At 40.5% G+C, this 24,133-nt stretch overlaps 1 protein-coding gene across 1 annotated transcript in view; it reads right to left on the reverse strand.

The window, feature by feature from the left end:
* Positions 1-12,707: 12,707 nt before the first annotated feature.
* ADGRV1 (adhesion G protein-coupled receptor V1) overlaps positions 12,708-24,133 on the reverse strand; it is a 297,357-nt gene continuing 285,931 nt past the window's right edge. The window contains exons 91-92 of the mRNA XM_074812785.1: positions 22,496-22,673; positions 12,708-13,177 (exon numbers count right to left, since the gene is read on the reverse strand). Of these exons, the coding sequence (XP_074668886.1) occupies positions 13,059-13,177; positions 22,496-22,673 (297 nt within the window). The 3' untranslated portion in view covers positions 12,708-13,058. The remainder of the gene's footprint in view (positions 13,178-22,495; positions 22,674-24,133) is intronic.

A 24,133-nucleotide genomic window follows, 5' to 3' on the forward strand; every position in this document is an offset into this window, starting at 1 on the left:
GAAAATATCAGTAATTAGTGGTTAAAAATAAAGGACTTCTGGCTAGCCATAATTTATGACATGTCTAGCTTTGGTGGAATGGTTGCAACTGATTAATTACCTTCTAACATGTGTTCACCAATTTATGTTCAAACATTGACAGAAACAGTTGAAAAGAACATAGTCTTTCACAGCCCTGATGGTAGCAGCCATGTTATCAGATTGCTCCGCTTAGTATATTTTACTGAAATCAAGTGCATTGGAATAGTTTTGATGATTACTTCATTCTGATACTTCTGATTTACTAATTAATAAGCCTAACCAGTCCCTTCAATTATAGTTTACAAATTGTTTTAAATTACTTAACCAGTCTCTGGCTTCCTGCTGTTTGTTTTCCACAGTGTGGTAGAAAAGAGGTCAAGGTACATAGTACAATTATGATTTATTGATTTATACTGTGGAAGGGTAACAGTCTTCTTGGCAAGACTTTACTTTCCTAGTGGCTTAAAAAAGGCTATTAGGCAATGACTAATATTGTTATAGCTCTAATTTAACATGATTAAATGGTTGTATTTTATTTGGCAGTGGCTGGTGCAGTTTGAGAAACAAGGAATCACTTAATTACTTGAGTGATGGGTGTCTTGGAAAGGCTAATTGAGGCAGGTAGGAAGTTTCATTACTTCTGTTTTAATGTGGACTAAGCAGATGTTAGGCAGTTTCTTTCAATTTGAAAATTCATCACGTGACATTATTAATATTTTAGCTGGGAGAAAAAAAAAAACAAAAATAAGTTCAAATCAGTTTGATTCGCCCATTTCAAACTAACATGGATTTAAATCCTTACTCGTATATCTCCGAGCATTCATGACACGCTAATGTTCATGGTATGCTTTACACAAATTTATCCTGAACATTACTGTGAAACAAAGATCTTCACTCAACAGTCAGGATTGAGTACAACTGTTCAGCAGGGATTCTTTTTTGCTGGGCAGCACTGGGGATCGCTCCACCACAAGTGCCACACTTACTAACAAAACTCTCTGACTAATACAGACAAAAAGCATACATATGCATCAGATTGCTTAGAAAAGGCAGTCTTATGCTAATGGTTCTTAGAATTCATTTACATCGTCTGAGCATGCGTAGTAAAAATAGAGTGAGGGTCTTCTCCCCTCCTTAGGGGTCCACACAGCCTTTCTCACACTGTCCCTTACTGAACTTTAGGTTTCTGGTGTCCATATCTGGTCAGAGAGTTACTTCATCCGACCTTCAGCTCCTCTTTGTTCCAGCTCTCAGCACTTCTCTTGACACTGGCGTCTTCTTAGGCCCTTGTTTCTTTAGGTTCCTGCTATTAGGGATGTACTCAGGGAGGTTGTTTTTTCAGGCTGTCCAAGGTCTGTCTTACCTTTACCAGGCAAGGAGTTAAAGGTTTTAAAACATCTTATAAGTGGGTAACTGGGTAACGACTACAGAGGGTAGTTAGGGAAAAGTATAAATGAAATTATATACATGAGAGTAAAATACAGGAAAAATACAGGAAAAAATAAAAGCTAGTAAAATATAAGTGATGTCTAATGTTAAAACTCCATGTCTTATTTTACAGGTCCCTGTACATTAGCAACTTCAAGTATACTGGTAGCAGCTTTCCTTCAACTGAGATTGCAGAGAAGTGGTAATGGGGTCCACATTCCTGGAAAGAGAAGTGGTAATGGAGTCTGTATTCCTGGAAAGACCACTACGTCCCACTTCACCAACTGTCTGTTGCTTTTAGAGGCTTTCTTTGGTCACAGCAAGTTGGCCATCTCCATGTTCAGCAGGCATCTGCTCTCAATAAAACTCTTAATGTGGAATATCTGAGCACAGAAGAGTAGGAGAACAGAGCAATACCCTACTGAAATCCTAGAGGAGTCACATTGTTGTGCACCAGGTTAGCAGAAGGGACTGTCAAGGTGTTTTTTCTTCCCGGCATCATCATCCCACCCCTGTGGCACCATGAAGCTTCCCTGCACACTGGATGCTGGTTCAAAGTGAAGAATGCACAGCCAAATGGAAACTGCAAGCATCACGTGTCATGCCTGTATATGCAGTAAATTCTGACTAAATCCTATTAGATACATATGGAAGGTGCAAGCCAAGTTCTCTTGGGTTGGTTGTTTTGCAATAATGATTGAATATTCAGGCTGCTTTCCATGGGACAAAAAGCATCCTTTTTTCAGCCAAATGTATGTGCATAGATAACCTCTCTCTTCCTAGTCAATCACAAAGTCCAAACAAATACTACCTCCAAGGAAAAATATAACCTTTATCTTCAGATGATGTTAAAGACCCTGTATTTGCGTAGGATGAAATGCAGCAGCATTTAGTGCTTACTTCAACAATGCTGTAGTTATGTGTGAGAAGAAAAGAAAAAAAAGGAGACACAACCACACACAAAAAAAGGAACTTGGCATGTTATCTGTAACATTTCCTTTCCTCTTCCTTTAACATTGAGCAACACGTTTGGTTTTAATCAAGGTCAAGCATTCCAGAGTATACTGGTCATATGTAAAGACAGTGCACTAGAGCAAGAGACATTTAATCAGACATTAATAATTTGTGTATATTGGGTGTATCTTTCCTGCTTCTTGATACATTAAAAAAAAGGTCACATTTTTATTGCTTATAAGCAACACCACAGTTGCTTTAGTATTATAAATAATATAAAACTGCTGGTTTGTATTATTGATAATTTTCATCATTTTTATACAAACTGACGACATCAATACTCTGAAACACTTGCAGAGCTTAAGCTTTTTGGAACTTAGGAAAAATAGTGTCTCTGGAAGAAGCTGAAGTCCAAATTCACTGAGCTAGAAGGCTCAAAGCAGTTGCGTCCTTCTTACAGCAGGCAAGGATCAGGCTCTAACCCACTACCCACCACCACAGCCCCTTGTGACACACATGCTGCCCGTCTTTGACTTGCATCACACACACCCCAGTGTATCACAGAGCCGACTTACCTTCTTGGTAACCAAAGCTCCCTTCAGCTCAACGAAAAGCAGGTGAGCACTGAAAAGAAAGTGCTGCCACAGGGGACAACCCTAGCAGGCTGTCCTGTGGAAAACCAAAGGAAAGGGAGAAAAGTGAAGCAGGAAACTCTGTGGTCACAGACAGACTTTCTGCCCCAAACTTGAAAGCCTGAAACATAACTAGAAGCTTGTGTCTCTCCAGCCCTCACAGTGTCCCTGTTAAAAATCAATCCAGAAACAAAAATAAGCCTGAAACAACCTCTCAGGATCAAAGAGAGCTGTTTTTATGGCATCAGAGACAAATGAACCAAGCAGCCAGGGATGAGCCTTGTATCACAAGACTTTAAACCACCTTTATTGAATATGCAATCTGGCTGAGCAAAGACACAGCAGTTTTACACCCACATACTCTACAGGTCCTACTTACAAGGAAGCCAGATCAGATTTTGCTGATCCTGGACTGTGGGCTGGGCTGCCATGGGCTCAGGTGATCCAATGTGTAATTCCAGGAGGGTACCTTGGTACATGCTAAAGCTGAGACCTAGAAAGATCCCAGGACACCAGCAAGTTGGCCTGCTCTCTCTTCCTTGTTTGTTGGCCCTCAGGAGCCCAGACCTGGAGCTTCCCATGTCCTCTCCCTCTCTCACCTTGTGCCAGACCAGTTTCCAAAGCTCTTTCCTAACATGTTAGTCATAGGCATGCCCTGGGGGTCCAGATAATTAACTGCTGTTTTTCCAGAACAAAGCTGGAGTTTGCATAATCCATGAGACTGCACAAACTGAAGACATAAAGGAGGGTTTGATCAGGTGCAACTAGTTCTTCAAGATCTCCACCCTCAAGAGATATGAAGCATGGGCACCGCAATGTTTTATCTCTGTCCTACCTATACCTGCAATCTGGATTCCACCAGCAGTCCTCTGGAAGAAGATCATCCCTATAGCATGATCCTAGAGCTAAAATAAACACCTTGAGGACTGGGAGAGGTGGAAGATCCAAGCCATCATCTGGGCATCGCCCAAGGCTGTCATTCTGGCTGCAGGAGAAGGGGGAAGTGAGACTCTGGGCAAAGAAGGTGACAGAAGCAAAATCTATTTTGTCTCTGATGTATGCAAATACCTCCCGGAGGGGCACTCGTGCTGCGTGCATGACTAGTGTATGTGGGGAGCAGACGGCGAACTTCAAATTGATAAAGTCCTAGCCAGAAATAAAAGCAATGGTTTCCGATACACCCCCGTCTCTGTAGTGGAAAGCCAAGGGCAGGTGAGAGTTAAGTGCACTGATGCTGGGACACTGCATAGGATGGCAGGTGGGTAGGCAAGGCCACAAAACTCATGCCTTACTCCTCAAGGGCTGCAAGCGAGGTCTGCCACCTGCATCTGCATTGGTGGCACCTCTGCCCATCATCTCCCTTTGAGCTGAGGCATCCTCTGCTCTCCTCCGCAGCAGGAACAGCTGCCAGGTGTCATGTTTGAGACCAAGCGTGTGCTGATATGCAGGATCGTAGGCGGACGACTGAGCACAAGCCCACATGTCAGTATAAACTCTCAGCCACCACCAGGTAAAGTCTTTCTAAAGATGGTGTGTTAGTCATTGCATTCTGCTGACTTTGCTGGGATTGCACGTGCCCCAGTCTCATGCTGAATTGTCTAACGCTGTATGCCAGGCTTTATGGGAGATCTGGAGCTTCAGTTTCTCCACCTGCAAACCAAAAATAGCATTTATGTTCACAACACAAGCCAGTTAAGACCAAATTTTCATGCCTGTAAACACAAAATATAAATTCGAGCCAGTGAAATCTGATGTTAAGAAATATTCTCTGAGCGCCTCTGGATCAGGATCTGACCTTGAGAAGCAGTAGAGAGGTCACTGCTGACTATACACTGCCAGTACAAATGAAAATAGTCACCCCAGGCAAAATCCTGCAGTTGCTAATAATCACACTAAGACAATGACACCCACTGTCATCTACTTGTTTTCTGTGTATTCAGTTTTATCGTGGAATGGGTTTTACCAGGAAGACACTACGCCTCCTCCTCCTCCTCCTCCTCCTCCTCCTCCTCCTCCTCCTCTTCTTCTTCTTCTCCTTCTTCTTCTTCTTCTTCTTGTTTTTCTCCTTCTCCTTCTCCTTCTCCTTCTCCTTCTCCTTCTCCTTCTCCTTCTCCTTCTCCTTCTCCTTCTCCTTCTCCTTCTCCTTCTCCTTCTCCTTCTCCTTCTCCTTCTCCTTCTCTTCTCCTTCTCCTTCTCCTTCTCCTTCTCCTTCTCCTTCTCCTTCTCCTTCTCCTTCTCCTTCTCCTTCTCCTTCTCCTTCTCCTTCTTCTTTATGGGATTAAATGGGATTAAACATCCCCCGTCCTTTCCTACTGTCTGTATTCTTTCTACAGAAATGTAGACAGGCAAACATCTCACTTTCAAACCTCCCCTCCCAAATTCAATAACTATTATTTGTTTAAAGTCTTATTTGTGTATATAAATTTAACACTAATTCATAAAATACTGAGCTATTCACGATACAGATGTTCTCTCTCTCCAGTACAAGGAATGAGGCATGCCTTTATTTCACTCTCTCCCAGGAAAACTAGAAATAATGGACTTAATTTTGAGCAAAACATGTATTGCCACCACTAATATAAAACTCACATAAGACAAAAAAAAAGAAACAAAAGGGCTTTAATTAGTTTCAACACAACAATTTTCCTTCTAGAGTAGATATCAGATTAAAATAAGTATTAAGCAGTTCAATTAGTCAGAACTAATGAATTCTGAACACCTGTGGTCTACAGGCACTAACTTTGTGTTTTATGGTCTAGATGTTAACTTCATATGATTTGTAAAACATTGCCTCGTACATTGTTGCCTAGCACTGCAAAAAAAGAGAGTGACTCTAACAGTATTTCTGAGAATGTCTGAATATAACTGGAGAAGACATGAACAGAAATGCACACTGTTTCTTTGCTAATTCACACAGCTTCAGAAAGCTATGACATTTTTTGATCACATTAGCCTCAGTTTTTTGAGGAGCAGAAAAATCTCAACTTCTGTTTCCTTTGCAATAAAAGATTGTTTTCATGAACATTCAAGGCTCCTTTTCTGGGTTAGGAAAGCAAGACGATATTGTTTTTCCATTTACTTTCTCCTCTAGAGCATGCTGCTTTCAAAAACAAGGTCTGTGTCCACAGGGTCGGATGGCATAACTGTGTACGCTGGCTCCGAGGATTTAGCTGTCCATCTCCTGAGGCTATGCAGGATTCTTTTCCATGCTTGGAGGATTATCTTTAATATTAATCTCCCAATGTTTGTAATGAGCCATTCCATTTGCAAGTCAGAAGGCTTGCTAGTAACTGCCTGGCATTTGCCCTTCTCCTTCTTGCCCTGCACTCCACAGCAGAGCATGATTTTTAAGGTGGGCAGACTGTTTCCCAGCTGGTAATACAGCAGTGGTCCACACTGCTGTCATAGGTCAGGCCTTACCTTAATCCTTAGTCCACTAAAGCCCAGGATTAGAGGTCTTCTGATGTGCAATAGAGGTCTTCTGCCAGTACTGGATATAAGGAGTTTATACACACTTAACCCTGAAAAGCCTCTTAGCGCTGTAAAGTGACATGATTCTTATTAAATCTGTCTCTCAAGATGGAAGAATCCAGAAGTTGTAGGCACATGGTCCTTGGAGGAAGAATCATGGTGCTTGCCTTAGTGATCTTGAATTGTCAGAAGGCAGAGCATCATGCATATGGAAATAGTGGGAAAAGACTGGGCAAAGGGAAACATGAAAAAATGAAGGCAAGGAAGCTCTCAGCAGTTTCTCCTCTTTGCTCGTGCTCTACAGCTGTATATTTTTCCTGCCAGAAGTACCTGCTCTCACCCTTCCAAGGAACATCCCAGAGCACATAAAAGGGAGGGCAGAAGCTGTAGACACCTCACCTTTTATACAGCAGACAGCTAGTCAGAGCACTGCTCACAAACGAGGGCAGGGTTTCAGGCCCCCTGCAGCCCCACCAAATTCAAACTCACCTCTCGAGCCTTGAGACTAGGCTAACGATCAGAGTGGAGAGGTTCCACCACCTGCGCACGGCTGTGCCACAGCGCAGGCAAGGCTTCAGCTCTGGCTGGGACAGAAAAATCAAGAGATACCACAAGGAAGCATGCATGTCCCCAAACCTGCAGAAAGTCCCACTTAAAATGGCTAGACCAGGTTTATTAAATATATAACAGACAATAGCTGGATACAGGACTCACATGGGTGGAGACACATTAACCAATATTTTGCCATCTGAATAGCCAAAGCTCAACTCTGAGGATGGTAGCCAGTGTTTTTTGCTGGAGTAGGACGTGGCTCCTTAGGACCTTGTCCAGCAGAAGTTACAAAATGTGGTAACTGCAGAACAACAAAGAATTAAGAGGGAAACCAGTTCCTTCTCACAAGGCAGAAAACTGGAAAACTCGTATTTGGCATTATGTCCTTACAAAAGCTTGGCTGAGTAAGAGGGAGCACGAGCCTGTTTGCTATTGAGGCAAATGCTATTAGAAGGAATAAGTGAATAAAGAGTCTCTTTGGGGAGAAATGTGGGCCCACAGAAGTGACTGAGGTGCTGGACAATCAGGAGATCAGGGAGAAGGGTCACTCCTTCAGCAGGAAAAGGTCAGTCAGTGAGGTATTTTTAGATTTCTGCTTCAAGGCGTGTTGCAAAGAATATCGTGTCATGGAGACCAGATGCAAACAGAGCTCGTTTTGGGGCTGAAGCATAAGAAAACAAGTGCCGTTTGAGTTGGTAATGCAGATATTGCCTGTGTGCCGCAGCAGAGGAGGTGGGGTGGGCCGTGTTATCATCCTGCAGGAAGGACCACAGGCACACACTTGGTGAGGAACAACTCACTATCTCCCTTTATCAGGACCCAACAAGGATTTCAAGTGAGGTCAAAGTTTGTTTGCCCCTTCTTTTCGTCTTGCCCTGCCCCAACCTCCAGGACGTGTTGATCTCTCAAAGCAAAACGAAATATGGTCCTGTGTGCATGTGGAGCAGAAATGTGTCTGGTCTTTGCCAGATGGGAAAGTCTTTGTATTTTCTTCTCTGCTTCCCCACCGTGGGGAACGGACAGACCTGAGGCAGCAGCACCGCGGTGGGTCCTGGATAGAGGGGATGCAGGTGGTGCAGCACATGCTTGTGCCCTGCGGGAGGCTGACAGCAAAGGGAGATTTCAGGCATCCCCTTTTCTTGCATCCCTGCTGGCAACTGTATACCCCATGCCTGGATGCATGACTCTTTCCAGTTAGGAAACTGGGAAATCACACGCTTAACTTCAGTTCAGGAATTGCAAAGCAGGAGCCAAGAAGTTTCCAGGGAAACCTGTTTCATAACCTGGACCGCAGTGTTTTAGCTTCCAGATTGAAACTGAATTTATTTTTATGATATTAAATTCTTATATCCCATAATTATTTTCTGTCTGTGTGTACACATTGACACATACTTGTGTTTCACATATACTTTGAGCCATCACAAGATGGGCCAGATGCTATTTGCTCTGCATGAAGAGCAGAGCCACACTGAAGATGACAGCTTTTGGAATTTAGAGGATAAAATCACTGTGTGCTCAAACCAGGGGTACTACAGCACAGGGGTGACTACACTGTCTTCAAAGTCTACCTGCTGAGTTGGGGAAAATCCTGACAGCTTCAGCAGAAACCCTTCCCTGCGTCTTTGGCACCAGTCATTGTTGAGAATTCCTGGGGCCATCTCCAAGCTGTAGGTTTTAGCCAGGGAGTGGTGTCAGGGTTATTAAATCTATGCTCTCAAGCTCTGTGCTCACAGTTCCCAGAATACCTTTCTCTTTTCTGGATATCCAGGCAAATCTGTAGTATGAGCCATTGGCAAAATAATCCTGTGAGTAGAACCACCACCTTCAGGAAGAGCAAAGCGTTCACCTTCCTGGGGTTACTGAGCAGGATGGCAGGACCAGAGAGATACTGCATTAGTCTTTGGGTTTGCACAGAAAGCAAAAAAAAATGTTGAAATGCAATAACATCAGAGAAAAAGGCATTTACAATTTTATCGAAATCTTGTCTATTTGTAAAAATGCCGTCTCTACCATGAACACAACTTTGACTTGGTTAAAACCCAACCAACCAACCAAAACTATTCTTAGGGTTTTTGGGCTACTATTTAGGCCAGTTTACACAGCTGTCTTCTTAGCTTCAGCACATCATTAGTCCAGGGTATTTAATTCTGTAATGCTTAAGTATTACATCACAATTATTTCCCTGTATTTATTGCATACAAGAGTATTATACTGTAATTACTTCAATGCATTTATTGTATAGAAGATGATTTTGAACGATGAACTGAAAAATGGAAATTCTTTTTTATTTTTTTGTGTGAAAATTAAGAGAATAACATATTGAATTGAACAGATGAACCTGAACTTGCATGTGCTATTATTCTCACTACATGTTACTGCCAGTAGAAGTAACACGGGAGCAAATTCTGCTGCCAGCAAACTGGGCACACATTCTGATTTCTTACTGGTTTACAGCAGCGCTGTATTGAAGCAGAAGCTACAATAGTAGCTCAAGGTCCACAGTATAGGCTGAACTATAGTGAAATGTGTCTGAAGGCAGGATATGCCTGAACTTAAGCAATTTTCTAGTCAGACCTCTGCATGATCAGTCAATTTAACGTAATTTTATGTCGAGCACATAGGCACTTTATTGCTGTAAAGCCCTCAATACAGTTTAATCTTTTGCAGATCAAAGCTCTCACTGAGCAGTTCTCAGCAGGATGATGACTTTGGATGTAGGGTACTGGAGTACTAAGCATTTGCATGATAGAGACAGAACATGGATGTATTGGGGCTCTCGATTAGGTTCTAAAGAAAAGAAAAAAATCTGAATATTTCTGTTCAGGTCCCTGACATGAATTGACTTATTTTGGACATGTACCAAGAAAAGTGAAATCAGAATCTTCCACAGTGGCTCTCTCTAAAACATCACCTAAAAGATGTCTGTTGAACTCAGCATTTTTCATCACTTATGCACTTGAATGTGAAATATATTCAGACATCTTTTAAAAAAAGTGAATTTACTTATGTTGGTGTATGAGTGGTGATAAACTGAAACACATTCATTCATTCATCTGATCTACATATATATTTAAGTATCTTTAGGTGAAGCTTGTCTGGAAAAGGCACCTCCTTCACACAGTGAACTATAAAATTTTACATCCATATTAACCACAGCTCCTTCTACCCCTCAAAACATGGAGAATGACCTCTTGTGGAGAAATGATGGCTTCTTTTACAGGGGAAAAAAGCAAAGGCAGCAAATGTCCTGGTGTTCTTCACTGTGCAGGAACAAAGCAAGGGGTTGAATGAGTTAGTCATCTTAGCTTGGCAGGCCCTGTGGTAGCAATACTTGTCTTGAAATCTATCTAGCCGTGGATTCATTCGGCTCATAGAAACAAAGAAATGTTTATATTCTCTACCAAATTTTATATAATGCCTGAGATCAGGGAACCACAGGAGGCATTCAGTCTGGTCAGGTGAAGTCAAGCCAACCGTAAAGGTAGTTCTCCTGCCCAGGTGTGGCTGTTGGGCACATCTGAGTCAGAGCACACAGCTGCCCTGCTTCCCTTTCAGCCCTCACCTGCTCAACGAGCAGGAAAATGGACCTCAGAGAGATCCATGCTATTAAAACACTGAATTTCCTACAGAAATAATATTATCTTTAAAAAAAAAAAAAAGGTTTAAAACAATAACAAAATTAATCTCATGATCTTAAACCATGTGAGCACCACCTAGAGATTTAAAATTCAAAAAATGCTGGCAGTGGCTGTCATCCTACTGATCTGCTCTGAAAATGCTGATGCATTTACAGTAAATCCCTAACCAGGCCAGTTGTGCAACAAGTTGAAGTGACACAAAGTATTAACATTTATGGTGGTGAGTCAAAATCAAACAAACATCCTTCTTTTATAAGCTTTCTCACAGCATGTAGTAGCATGTACTGCGAGTAACGAAACATCTGTTACAGCCCTGGCTCTCTCACAACTGAGCAAGTGTTGCAATCGTTCTGCAGGGCCAGGCTTCACGTTAGGGCTTTAGTGGGTAGATGAGAAGTATCAACAATGGACAATGCTCATCTCAGTTGATTCAGGAAGAATGGAATAAAATAAAAAAACTCTTCAAGAGCCAGGTTTCCTGTGTAGAAAATAAAAAAGTACTGTATTGCAAAGTGTCCAAAACTAATTTTAACCCCTGACTGAGAGACTTATTTCGATGATACTTGCAGTTCATTCAAGTGCCCAGAAAATCCCTTTCCAGCAAGTGTAGGTATGGGCAGAAAAGGGATTTATAAAGCATGCTTAGATGGTTCACTCTTGTATAAAGTTGCCTACTATGGATGCACTGCACCCAATTTTAATTGCCTGCCCTTTCTGCACAGGGGTGTGGGTCTCCCTGACTGCCCTGTGCTTCTGTATATTGCCCACAGTGAAACAAGGCTCATTTCTCCCTCCACCCTCAGTAAGTTTTGCCATTGACCACAAAGACTCGGCCCTGTTTGCTGCATATTGTGACCAGCATAAACAGAGTCAACAGAATTCCTGGGAGTCAGAAATTTAAGACTCGATGCTGCTGAACATGTACTAATAAAATATACATACACTCATTTCCCATCAATTCAAATGTGTACTTAAAAAGCACTTGTTTAAGGGCTTTGCTGACTAGAAGTAATTTCCCCTGTCTGTGAATGGTTTTGCATTAGACCTTAAAGATTACATCTGCTTTGGATATGACTGATAAGCGTAAGCTGTGCAGTCCTACCAGATATTACAGAACTGGGACACAGAAATGGGGTTTGTTTGGTTTTCTTTTCAGCTCAACAAGTAATTAGATACAGTAAAATCTGTGCATCACTATAGCAAATTTCACGGAAAGATTTCCATAAGAAAAGTTTTCTTTTGAAGGGAGAGGTTGTTGCTCAGAGCTTTCCCAGCATTAAGCCTTTAGGCAAGTTCCTGAAGAAGGTATGAAAGGCTTGCATTCTCATTTACTATACTTCTGTGCTAGGCTCAGAAATGTTCAGAGGAAAATTCCCTTGCACTCATACTTTAATGTGTTTTTCTTCCAGAGTGTCTGTGCAGAAGCAGAGTTAATGATTCCTACAAGATCAGCCTGCCTCCCCCTCTCAGTTCTGAAATACTTCCTCTATTTTTTTTTTTTTTTACCAAGGGAGGAACGTTTCTTGATCATTTATGACCCCAGATTACTGATCTAGCTCAGTTTGTAATGCAATACTTAAACCCTTCACTCAGAACTGGGGTATCGTGTAGCACCCACTGATATTAACAGAAAATTCAACTCTTTTGAATTCCCTCTTATTTCTGACTGTGAGAAGAGAGTTTAATATTATGAACTCAGCAAGGTAATGCAGTCAACAGCATGCAGCTGTCAGTGGCTTTGCTCTTGTCCTTCATCTCCCCTCCCCTCTGTCTGTTTCAGATCATTGCCTATTTTATCATGACACGATTTACATTTCAAGCTTTCTGGCTCAAGACGGTGTCTATATGTGAATTTGTAAAGGTCACAGATTTGGGTACCCAAAAACCAGTGAGAAGAGTACAGTTTAGGGAATTTAGAACAACAGCGTAATTAAAAAGCTTTCCTGTCCAACAGGATGTCTGCATCATCTTCCAGCTCCATAAGCAGTGAGCAGAAATAACAGACTTGTTTGTATCAAACGGACTCTATCATTTTTATTAATCAGTGTTACACATACAGGTTAATTAAAAAAGCTACAGATTGTGAAATATGTCATCTAGCTACAAGATACAAATCTAGGCTGATTTCCATGGTATCTATTGATGCTCAGCCACTGTAAAAAATTTACAGTTTATTTTCTGATATACAAAACCTCAAGCAAACATTCCTTGTTAAACGTTCAGTAAAGCTCACAGCATTCTACTACACAGTTTCATATAGTGTTTTAGTGCAAAAGGAAGTACAAATATAAAAATACTGAGGCTTGAATTAAAAAAAAAAAAAAAACAACAAAAAGAACAAAAAAACAACCAAACTGTGGAGTTAGAGGTGAGTGTCTGCTATGGGTATTCTTCTAAGCTCTACAATTTGGGAGTTAGCCATGCTGCCACCATCCTGGCTGCCATGACAAGATTCATTATCGCTGACGCTGAGACCTGCACCTGAAACAGCAAAAAAACAAACAAAAGAATCGGTGAGAATGAAATCCCAACACAGAAAGGGTGATATGGTGTCCTGCTCTGCTTTATTCTGATTATTGAAATGCTTCCTTACCCCACAACGATGTGGCAAGTTTCCTTTTACTAGTCTACAATCTGAATCCACAGATTATAACATTATCTGATGTAGTTTTGTACCATGCAGACATGCTTTTTCAGAATTCCACTGTCAGTCACTTTATTTGTCTCAGTAAATGGTACAATAGCTATTCATAGGTTGTCTTGAAATCACAAGAGCATAAATCAAGGCCTGGCTTAGTCTGAGTTCATGGTCTGGCTGTTATAGCCTGGTATTTCCAAGGACTTCTTCATGAAGAATTGATTTTTAATGATACAATTTCCCTGTTAAACTATAATTCCAGCTGTTTTAATAGGATTGTAATTTCAACATAAGAAAAGATGCTGACTAAATATTCTTTAAACCCACATTTGGCACAAGCTGGTATATTGTGTTTTTCTTCTACTGCTAGAGAATACTAGACTTAGGCCCATGGAAACTTTGAAAACATGTCTGAAGAGATCTCAGGAGGCCACCTTCTCCATCCTTTTGTCACAGGAGTTCTACTAGCTTGTTCCTTCCTTGTTGTTTTTTGGGGGGTTGGGTTTTTTTTGTGGGGGAGGTTTGAATTGATTAGTGTGAAGATACATAATCCTCCATTAGTTCTTATGAAATACGTATTTTTTCAGACCACTTCTTCATAGAATATCAGTTGTAACTATAAATTTCAGTGAGTTTTCAGCTCCTCCCTTTGAGTTGTAGAGAGAATTCTAACAAATACATGGGTCTTGCTAGGCTTTAGGTCATGCAGGCTTTAAATTTGTTGAGAACTGTACATCACTGTAAATTAGGCATGGTGATCTCAAGACAGACTAATTTCAGGCATGGTCCTACAGTGATGTCATTTACGAATAACTAGGGAAGTTATTTATTTTGGGCAGAAGTAGATCTGTAACTACACACAGTTCAAGGGAGAGGCAAAGGAATGACATTGGGCTCATAAAGCCCTAAACAGGGTATGCTGGGAGAGTCAGTGATTTGCATTTTCATACTAAAAAATGTTTCCAGGACTTTCTATCAGCCGTACAGTGCATCTCTTATTTCTGCCTCAGCTGACATTCCAGGCTTCGGCTTGTTCGGCAAAATACAAGACAAGGGTCATTTACTTTTTGGAGTTACCTCATCATTTTCTATGCCCCCTATTGTTCCACTTTTACCGAGTTTTTCCATAGCCCCCTTCCTTCCACCACCACCCCCCCCAAGTATCACAAAATCCCAGAATCATCTCAGTTGGAAAAGACCTTGAAGATCATCCAGTCCAACCATTAACCTAACATTGACAGTTCTCAACTACACCATATCCCCAAGTGCTATGTCAACCTGAAGAAGTAGAGAAGTACGGAAAAGGGGGCAGTGGTGGGATGCTCTTTTGTTGTGGGAAGTCAGCTGCAGTCTTGAATATGCAGCTTGGTTCAGCGAATATCCTAATATCTGCAGGACTAGGCAGGCTTTCCTGCAGAGCTCTAGAAGAAGTCCTGGTAGGGACCAAACTTGGGTGCAGCGCTGCATGAACCCAGCCTTACTGCATCCAGGTGGAAAGTGGGTATTTCTGCACCGTGATCCTTCTTACACCTGGTTTTGGTGTTTGGGTTGCAGAGTGAACATGCATTCATTGACATCTGCTAGATGAGTCTTGTTCTTGGGTCTGTATATGACCCAAGCTGTTGAGAGGCCAGTAATTACTGTCAGAGTATCACAAGAGTAAAAATCCATCAACGTACTGAGATACAATAATAAAGACAAGAAGATTAGGCTCTGAATCATTAAAATACTTGTTTATAAGTGTACTGAAGATGATTAAGCAGTACTTACGGATTTAAATTTATATGCATATTTAACCTTTTCATTGAATTGCAGTCCTAATAACTAAAAGGTGCTTGAAAGTCCTGGTAAAAACAGCAACTGAATAATTAAGTTATTTGGGCTTTTGTCTCATCTTCTCTAAAACTGTTTTAGAAAGGAAACATGAGTGTAATAAAGAAGATAAATCAGACTTCTGCATTTACCATTTGGGGATGGAAGAACAAGGTAATAACCTTGAAGTAAATAAAATACTTTGAACAGAGAAACAAACAATATTTCTTATGTAGCATCATTAACAGTGGAATTCACTCAAAACATTTATTCAGGCTGAAGAGGGTACAAATTTCAAAAAGGGAAAAAACACATTTTGAAAACATTTAAAATTATATGATATAAATATGATCACCCCAGGTTCAGGTTTTAAGGTGAACACTGACTGTTGGGGTTAGAAAGGTATTTGTCTTACTGGTGGCTATACTGTAATTATTCAGTATGGGGTTTCTTAAAGAATCTGGTGCTGGCCACTACAAAAAGATCAGATACCAGTCTAATATGATATTACACTACATTCTTAAATGTCATATATGTGCATGTTTTGCACATGCTTTGTGCAAAGTCAGAGGAGATTTTTTTTTTTTTGTTATGGAGGTTCTTATCAGGAAGCAGATGTCCTGGTAAACCAGAGACTGAAGTAGGCTACTTTGGGTTTACAAGGGCCTTTCTCTGCTGCTGATGCAAAGACAAACTATGTAAGAGCTGATCCTTTTTAGGAATGAGAGCTGAAATGTAACCAGGATACCAGTTTACCAAACAGTCGGCAGACTGGGAAGGGTACGACTGTTTACACGATGGAGTTTCACAGAGTTCATAGGTCCGGCTTGTTCTCAGATTAGAGCAGAATTTAAACTCAATCAGATCCCAAAAAAAGCATGTACTCCCCTAGAGATGCTGGAGTTGGATAGTAGGTACATAGTGGGGAGTATTACTTTTCCCTAAGTTGTGAAGGAATTATTTTAAGAAAAAGACGCTGGAAAATGAGGCTTTTCTTCCTTTCCTTTCTTATCAAAGGACTAGCTAGAAACTGAAAAGTCACTTTTCGCTTTGCAAACCCAGCGAGATCCCTCCAGCGACATCTACTGGTTAAGGATCTCAGCACTGCGCTCCTACACGCCCTTGAACACCAGCTGGTGTCATCTGCTTGTGCAGACAGATCTCAAACTTTCACTAAGACATTTTAAGGGTGACAGAGTTTGTTTTGTAATTGCTGTACTCGTATCTCTGGGGAGACTTTTGATTTTGTAAGCACTTCCATCTTGCCTTCTGAATCAAGATATATTAGATAGAAATGAATAAGCTACACGAACCTACTTTAAATCCTCCTTCAGTGTTTTGACTTTACAGAAATGACACCAACAGACATCGATGCTTTTATGAATAAAGTTCAGATTGGACTAAAAATGCTTCCTGGTTATTATGCAGTCACGTTCAACAGCAAACAGATAGTATATTTGTGAACAATCACAAATGAGAAGTTGAATGAATATGCAAACTGGCTACCCTTCCTTCCTTTTCTTCTGTGAAGTGAGCCCTTCAAAACAGAAATTATGTAGGCTGATAAGGCAGGGCACAAATCTGGCACTTTGCCACTGTCTACAGTTTATCTGCCCTGTGACAGACAGTCTCCAGGATGTTGCACCGAACACCTTTCAGAATCTGAAATGTCAAATGTCTGGTTCAGGATGTCCACCGTAAGATGCTTAATTCTTAAACCAGGCACCTACAGTGGTAACACCAAGACTTTGGAACCCCACATGTATTAGAATGAAAACTATGAGCTGTTTAGATAACATCATTATTGTAATAGCTGCATTGGGGTGGGGGGTGGAGGATGTTAACTTATACAGGTATTCTCCATGTAGAATATTTATTCAGGATTTACCACATATGCTCTATTAAGAACAAAAATACACTGAGATGTGGATGTAGCAATATCCTCCACTGATACTGTCCAGTATATATTTGGAAAGTGCTATGTGCTAGGCTGGAATTCTCAGCTTTAACCTATAAATATCTTTGTAAACAACTTCTTACGGGGGTGGGTCACCAGTCAGCACTGGAGGGGTTTGGGCCTCTCTCAAAGGCTCTGCTGTGTTTTGCATTCACATCTCACCCAAAGGAATGAATTAGTTCAGTTTTGTGCATCACAGAAGGGGGAGGACAAGAGAATTTGCAGGAGATGGGAATATGGATGGAAGCTCAGAGGTCAGTGAGGCTATCGTGCACTTAAGGTATTTAGAGTAAAGCAGATGGACAGCTTGCTGCTTTGAGACAGATTCCATCTACTTTTATTCTGTTGTCTCCCTTTTTAACTCCCCAGCCCTAACCAGAGTAGAAGTCCTTAGGGAATTCTGCTATATTGGGCTTTAGCTCCAATGACAGTAACATACAACTCTAAAAATCTGGAGGGCAACAGTCTTATTGAACTATCAATATAAACCTTAAACAAGAAATGAGAGAAAAAATGAGATCTAGTCCAAAATGACAGCACCTTTAAAGTTCATTAGTGCAATTAACAAAAACTAATTAGTAAATAATTGTCCTTCTCAGTAGAAGCTAAGCCTTTGATTCATTATAAACGCCATAAATGAAATACAGTAAAATATTCATAAACATTAAAAAAAAAAGGACGGTTTAGCACATATCAGTAAGCAGGACTTACTGATTATTTTTTCCTACCATAATTGTTCTATAATTTCCTTCATATTAACTGCCTTGGAGTTGGCTGGTCAAGAGATTCCCACAGTATAAGAAATGAGGTGATATAGTGAGGGTAGTAAATCCTAACTATGTACTTCTGTATGGACATGAACATATCCAATGGAAAGGAGGAATTCATTGATAAGGCATTCAGAGGCCATGGCTTTATGATGTAAGAAGTCCAGCTTTTGGGTTTCTTGCAGCAAACAAAAAATTCTACGGCCACGTGATGCAAAGGTTGCATGAAGCCAGCATAAAAGCTGGCTAAGAAACAGTACACACTAGAAATGCAGTTGTATGCCTTCATCTGACCCAGTCCGTATTTCAGGTTAATCTGTAATTAGGCCCAGCATTAATGATTACAGAACCAAGGGCTAAGTGTACAGTTCTACGACACATTTCTTTAGCAATAAGACCAAGTGTGCCAACGCATCTATTTGTGGAGCTGGGCTGCAAACTGCGAATTACTAAACAGTTGCAAGTTAAAGAATAAAGTTGTGCTAGGAGGGGAGATGGGTTTGATTTTTTCTAACCTTCACCAGTCATCCTTCATTTCTACGGCTGAGAGTAGCCAGCTGCAGTGCAAAGGTGGAGCAGGGGGACAGGAATGAGATTTTAGCTTTGCTGTGATTATACCCTCATTCTCACTGATCCTGGCTGCCAGATTAAACCTTGCGGCTACAGACAGCGAGCATAAATTAAAGTAACCTTCAGACAGCTCCAAACTACATAAGCAGAAAGGACAGATGAAGTGCAAAGAGGCATAAAGGCATTTTTGCATATTCCTCTGCTAATCAGTGTTGATCCTCAGCCAGCCTTCAGAGTGGGAGCTAATATTTTAGCACAGCTAAAGCTGAGTTTGGTTATAGATTGACAGTTTTAGGGAATGACAGATAATGGAGGTTTCTGTTTCTGCTTATCAGAGGTAAAGCTCAAGCAACAGCAGAGCAAGAATTTCTGTTCTTCCCCCATATCCAAAAGCCACACCCCCCAGTTTAGGAGTGATAAAAACAGCTAATGTGGTGTAAAGCACCTTTTTCCTGCTCTGCCAGGGGCTTGTCTGTTTGAGATGAGGAATTATCAGCCTGCTGAAATAAAGCCTGGTCTAAAAAGGTTTGAGAAGCACTACTTAGAGCAAATGACAGTCAAGAGCAAGGCAGCAAAAAGGCATCTCAGCTGCCCATACATTTTAGCCTATTTAGAGAAGGGGTGCTGGTCTTCCGGTTGCTGATGACCACTGCTTCCTTGGAGCTGGGATGAAACAAAGATCTTCACTCAACAGTCAGGATTGAGTACAACTGTTCAGCAGGGATTCTTTTTTGCTGGGCAGCACTGGGGATCGCTCCACCACAAGTGCCACACTTACTAACAAAACTCTCTGACTAATACAGACAAAAAGCATACATATGCATCAGATTGCTTAGAAAAGGCAGTCTTATGCTAATGGTTCTTAGAATTCATTTACATCGTCTGAGCATGCGTAGTAAAAATAGAGTGAGGGTCTTCTCCCCTCCTTAGGGGTCCACACAGCCTTTCTCACACTGTCCCTTACTGAACTTTAGGTTTCTGGTGTCCATATCTGGTCAGAGAGTTACTTCATCCGACCTTCAGCTCCTCTTTGTTCCAGCTCTCAGCACTTCTCTTGACACTGGCGTCTTCTTAGGCCCTTGTTTCTTTAGGTTCCTGCTATTAGGGATGTACTTAGGGAGGTTTTTTTTTTCAGGCTGTCCAAGGTCTGTCTTACCTTTACTAGGCAAGGAGTTAAAGGTTTTAAAACATCTTATAAGTGGGTAACTGGGTAACGACTACAGAGGGTAGTTAGGAAAAAGTATAAATGAAATTATATACATGACAGTAAAATACAGGAAAAAATAAAAGCTAGTAAAACATAAGTGATGTCTGACATTAAAACTCCATGTCTTATTTTACAGGTCCCTGTACATTAGCAATTTCAAGTATACTTTTAGCAGCTTCCCTTCAGGGACTGGTGCTCAGAGGGCATCAAACTGGTGTGGAGTGGCAAGGGGCAGAGGAAGGAGATGAAGAGGAAGAGAGAAGTCTCCAACCTGAGTTGTTGCGGTTTCACGTGAGTACGAGCAACGATGCAAGAGAGAAAGAAGAAAAGTGCTGCCAGGAGGGATCAGGAGACAGGCTCCTTTCAGTGCCTGCTGGATTAACTGTATAGTAAAATCCCTGTCAGACCACAGCTAGTGAATACTTTAGCAGCATCAGCCTGTGCTGCCAAACAGAGAAGAAATCCCACTTTCCACCACCTCATCTCCCTTTTTAATAGCTTCCACACGGCTCCCTCCCTCGTGCCATCAGGAGCACCTTGGCTCCTTGGCCATGCACTGAACTGGACTGGAGAGCAGGTCTGGATGAAAATAATAAAACAGAAACAATTTTTAGATACAGAAAAGCTCACGTTTTGGGGTTTAAAGTATATGTTGAGCTACAGCTTGTATTTAGGCAATAGCTGATAAACATTTACTTTTCGTGGTTAAAACTACTCTAACCTCAACACTGCCGCTTCAGTTTGGCTTGCTCAAATGTTGTATGTGGGGCTGGAACCAGATGAGGCAACTAGTTTGGCTTAGAAATCATATTTTTTGTCCCTATAATGTTGCTGGGGACACAGTTTGGGCACATCAATAAGCACTGAGGTAAAATGGTCAGGTACCACTAGATTCTGTAATGCAAATGAAAATAGTTTTCTCCAGCTGTGCCCTGAGGTCTCTGCTTCAAAGCACTTTAATACAAAAGACTCATAAGAACAAATATAATAAAATATTAATAAAGATTACAACAATAAAATTTATGCAAAATAGTCAAAAGCTGGTTCTAGACCTACTTCCTTTTAGAAGGACTGAAAACAAATTAACTAAGGATGAAGCTTGAAGATTTATTAAAAAAATTATTAAATGCTAAAGTTGTGGTGAATTTTATTAACCATGAGTTTTAACTACTGCTGTTGCCTAGATTGTTTTTCATGATTTAAGAGTCAGTCTTCCACAGTGCGTAGAGTTTACTGCAGAAAATAGGCCAACTGATGTCAACCGAGATGCTTAAACAGTAAGCACTGTGTGAGATGGTGGGAGTGTTACGTGTGAATGGCTTCATATCTTATTAACTATCTGTGAATTAGTTGGTTTCTTTCAAAATATTCAGGAAAAAAGTAAAAAAGTAAAAGCTACCTTCTTAGATACTCAAAAAAAAAAAAAAAAAAAAGGTTTGCAACTGTAAGATTATGCACCTAGATTTGAAAGTCTTGCCCAAAATCTTTTAACTATGTAACGAAGTAGAAGTAGTCTGCAAAATGTCCGGGAAGATTAATAGATACAACACAGATTTTGTGACAACCTTCATAAAAATTTGTATTTCTTAGCGCTAGGCCACTTATTAATCATCCAATTACCTTCATAATTAGAATAGTTTTCTGCAATGGAAATTGGCTTAGGAGATAAAGTATTATGAATATACTGAATAATTCTCCTTCATTAGCAGCATTCCCAGTCTTCCAACCAGTTTGGCTGTTTTCCTTGGTGTGACTGAAGGGAAGAAACTCCTGAAATGATCGGTGCCAGAGCACTTAACCTGCTGATGTCACCAGTACCTCGGTGTTGTCTCTTGCAAGGCTCAACACTATCCCCAAAGACCATGCAGGTGACCTCCTACTGCCAAGCTAGTCCATTCGTATTTCACCTGGCTGCCTAGAGGCGGGCTTGGGTTAGCACCTGCCAGGTCGTATCAGGTGCTGCTACTATGTCTTTGTGGTTGGTCAGTTATTTTATCAGACATTCCCATGTTGACCTATCTTTGAATCAGGTTTCTCTTAATTTCTTCTGCCTGTGGCCACGTCTGGCTATCTATTTATATCATCATTTGAATAACCTGCAGTTTCATTGGTGGAGTGGGTGAAAAGGCAGAAACACAGTACATAACTGAGGGCAAAGCCTGGGATTTTGAAGACTTGAACTCTAAGGTTCTTGAGGGGAATCTGATTACAAATGTTTTCTCTTGCTGGTGTAGTTTGAGCGTGGACACCTAGAGTGGCCTCCCCCGCTTCTGTCCTCCAGCAGCGTTGGAGCCCATCAGCTGGCTCTTCTGTTTGGGCAGAAGTCCATCTAGTTTATCTTTTCAGTGTACACCATTTTTCGGTCCAAATGTGGTTTATATAAATATTTTGTCTTACATTTATTGGGAGAATCAATATTTATGAAGTTATGTACTTTCTCACATATAAATATATCTAAAATAAAGATAGGCATTGTATATACTCTATATATCAGTTTGAAAAAGAAAGGGAAAGAAGATAAGACAGTCCATGTCTACAGGCAGCAAGTTTAAGCACTTGTGAAAGATGTCTGAGCCTCGAATCTGTTGTTACTTTCTGCAGGTCTGCTTATCATCATGACTCAAAAGATATTTTTGCAGACTCTTTGTCCATTGTTTTAGATAGGCTGCACAATATTTTTCATGCAATAATCATCCAAGACAAAACAATTTTACTTCAGATGGCAATTTTCCACTGGCAATCAGATTATATTAATGGATCTCGTTAACTGGATCTCATAGAATGGTGACACCACTAGGGTGAAGAACAACATAACATCTTTTGAGGAACAAGGAGAAGAGTCACTCACCAGTCTTTAAAGCAAATATTAGGTCATCAAACTCCTGTGATTCCTCATCAGCAACCAATGAGCTGGTACTAAATCCTCCAGAAGGGTGGAAAACATTTCCGTTTTGTGGACTTTGCTTAAAGGCAGCACTAGCTTGACTACCAGGCTGCAAGGATGCCCTCTCCCAGTCTGCAGGCACCTGAAAAGTTTAAGAAGACACAGAAATGCAGTAATCAGCAAAACTACAGTACAGAAACTGGAAACTATGACCAGAGATGAACTTAAGACCAAGAAATTTTGGAATTAGCTATTCTGTCACTTCTATAGTGAACCAGGTAGCCTTTTTTTTAAAAAAAACCAAACCAAAACAAAATGTATATATGTGTGTGTGTGTAACTCAATTACAAGTCATTCAACCTTGTATTTATTATGCCTATCCTAGCTACCTCAAAAAGTTGAAAAACTATTGCTATTTCTGAACACTGGCCCCTGCTATAGAGAACTTTAAATTAAAGCACTGAAAGGTTCCAGCTCCCTCCTCTCTGACCACTGCCTCTTCCTCTGCTGGACCCTGCTTCTCCCTTCTATAGCCACTGATCATCATTGCTTTCCATTATATGATCTACAGCCGGCAACCCACTGCTTCCCATGTTTACCAATGCAATATTTTAAAGTAATTTGCCTGCCTTTGAAGGTTCACAAAAAAAACCAGAATTTCAGTTCATGAGAAAAGAGGTTTTGAAAAATCTATCTCATTCTTAAATATGATGAAAAGCCAAAATACAGAACTCTAAAAAAGTATATTTTAGGACAATCAAAATATATTTTCCTGGGTTATTGCTCATCCACTGTTTAGGAGCTCGGGAACATAAAAGCTTGACAAGTAGAGCTGCGAAGCTATGTTTTCCACTGAAATGGGGAGTCAGGAGCCAACCTTAAGTGGGATGCTGAAGAGATTTAGTGGTCTTCCAGGAGGCAGTTGAGGAGCTTTAAAATCCAGACTAACCTACCGTCAAGCAGGTAGAGAAACTGGCAAAACAGCTGCCAGGTGAGCAGCTTGGTTTCCCAAAAAGTTAGTGCTAGAACTGGCTTGTTCCCTTGAAATATTTCAATTCCATTAAATTGATGTTTTCCCTGGAAAAACTGTTTATCTGGAAAACTGTCAACTAGCTCTATCAACATGCACATGTACATAGCAGCAAAAGTCACCTTGGTTTACTACAGGTAGTGAAGAGTGATACTAGCAGCATCCCACTTCCAGCAACAAAGAGACTGAAAATCATCTCCCTCAAAATGTCTTTTTCTTTTCTTTTCTTTTCTTTTCTTTTCTTTTCTTTTCTTTTCTTTTCTTTTCTTTTCTTTTCTTTTCTTTTCTTTTCTTTTCTTTTCTTTTCTTTTCTTTTCTTTTCTTTTCTTTTCTTTTCTTTTCTTTTCTTTTCTTTCTTTTCTTTTCTTTTCTTTCTTTTCTTTTCTTTTCTTTTCTTTTCTTTTCTTTTCTTTTCTTTTCTTTTCTTTTCTTTTCTTTTCTTTTCTTTTCTTTTCTTTTCTTTTCTTTTCTTTTCTTTTCTTTTCTTTTCTTTTCTTTTCTTTTTTCTTTCTTTTTCCTTTTCTTTTTCCTTTTCTTTTCCTTTTTCTTTTCCTTTTTCTTTTCCTTTTTCT

The sequence above is a fragment of the Strix aluco genome, chromosome Z (assembly GCF_031877795.1).
Source record: "Strix aluco isolate bStrAlu1 chromosome Z, bStrAlu1.hap1, whole genome shotgun sequence".
Classification (NCBI taxonomy): domain Eukaryota; kingdom Metazoa; phylum Chordata; class Aves; order Strigiformes; family Strigidae; genus Strix; species Strix aluco.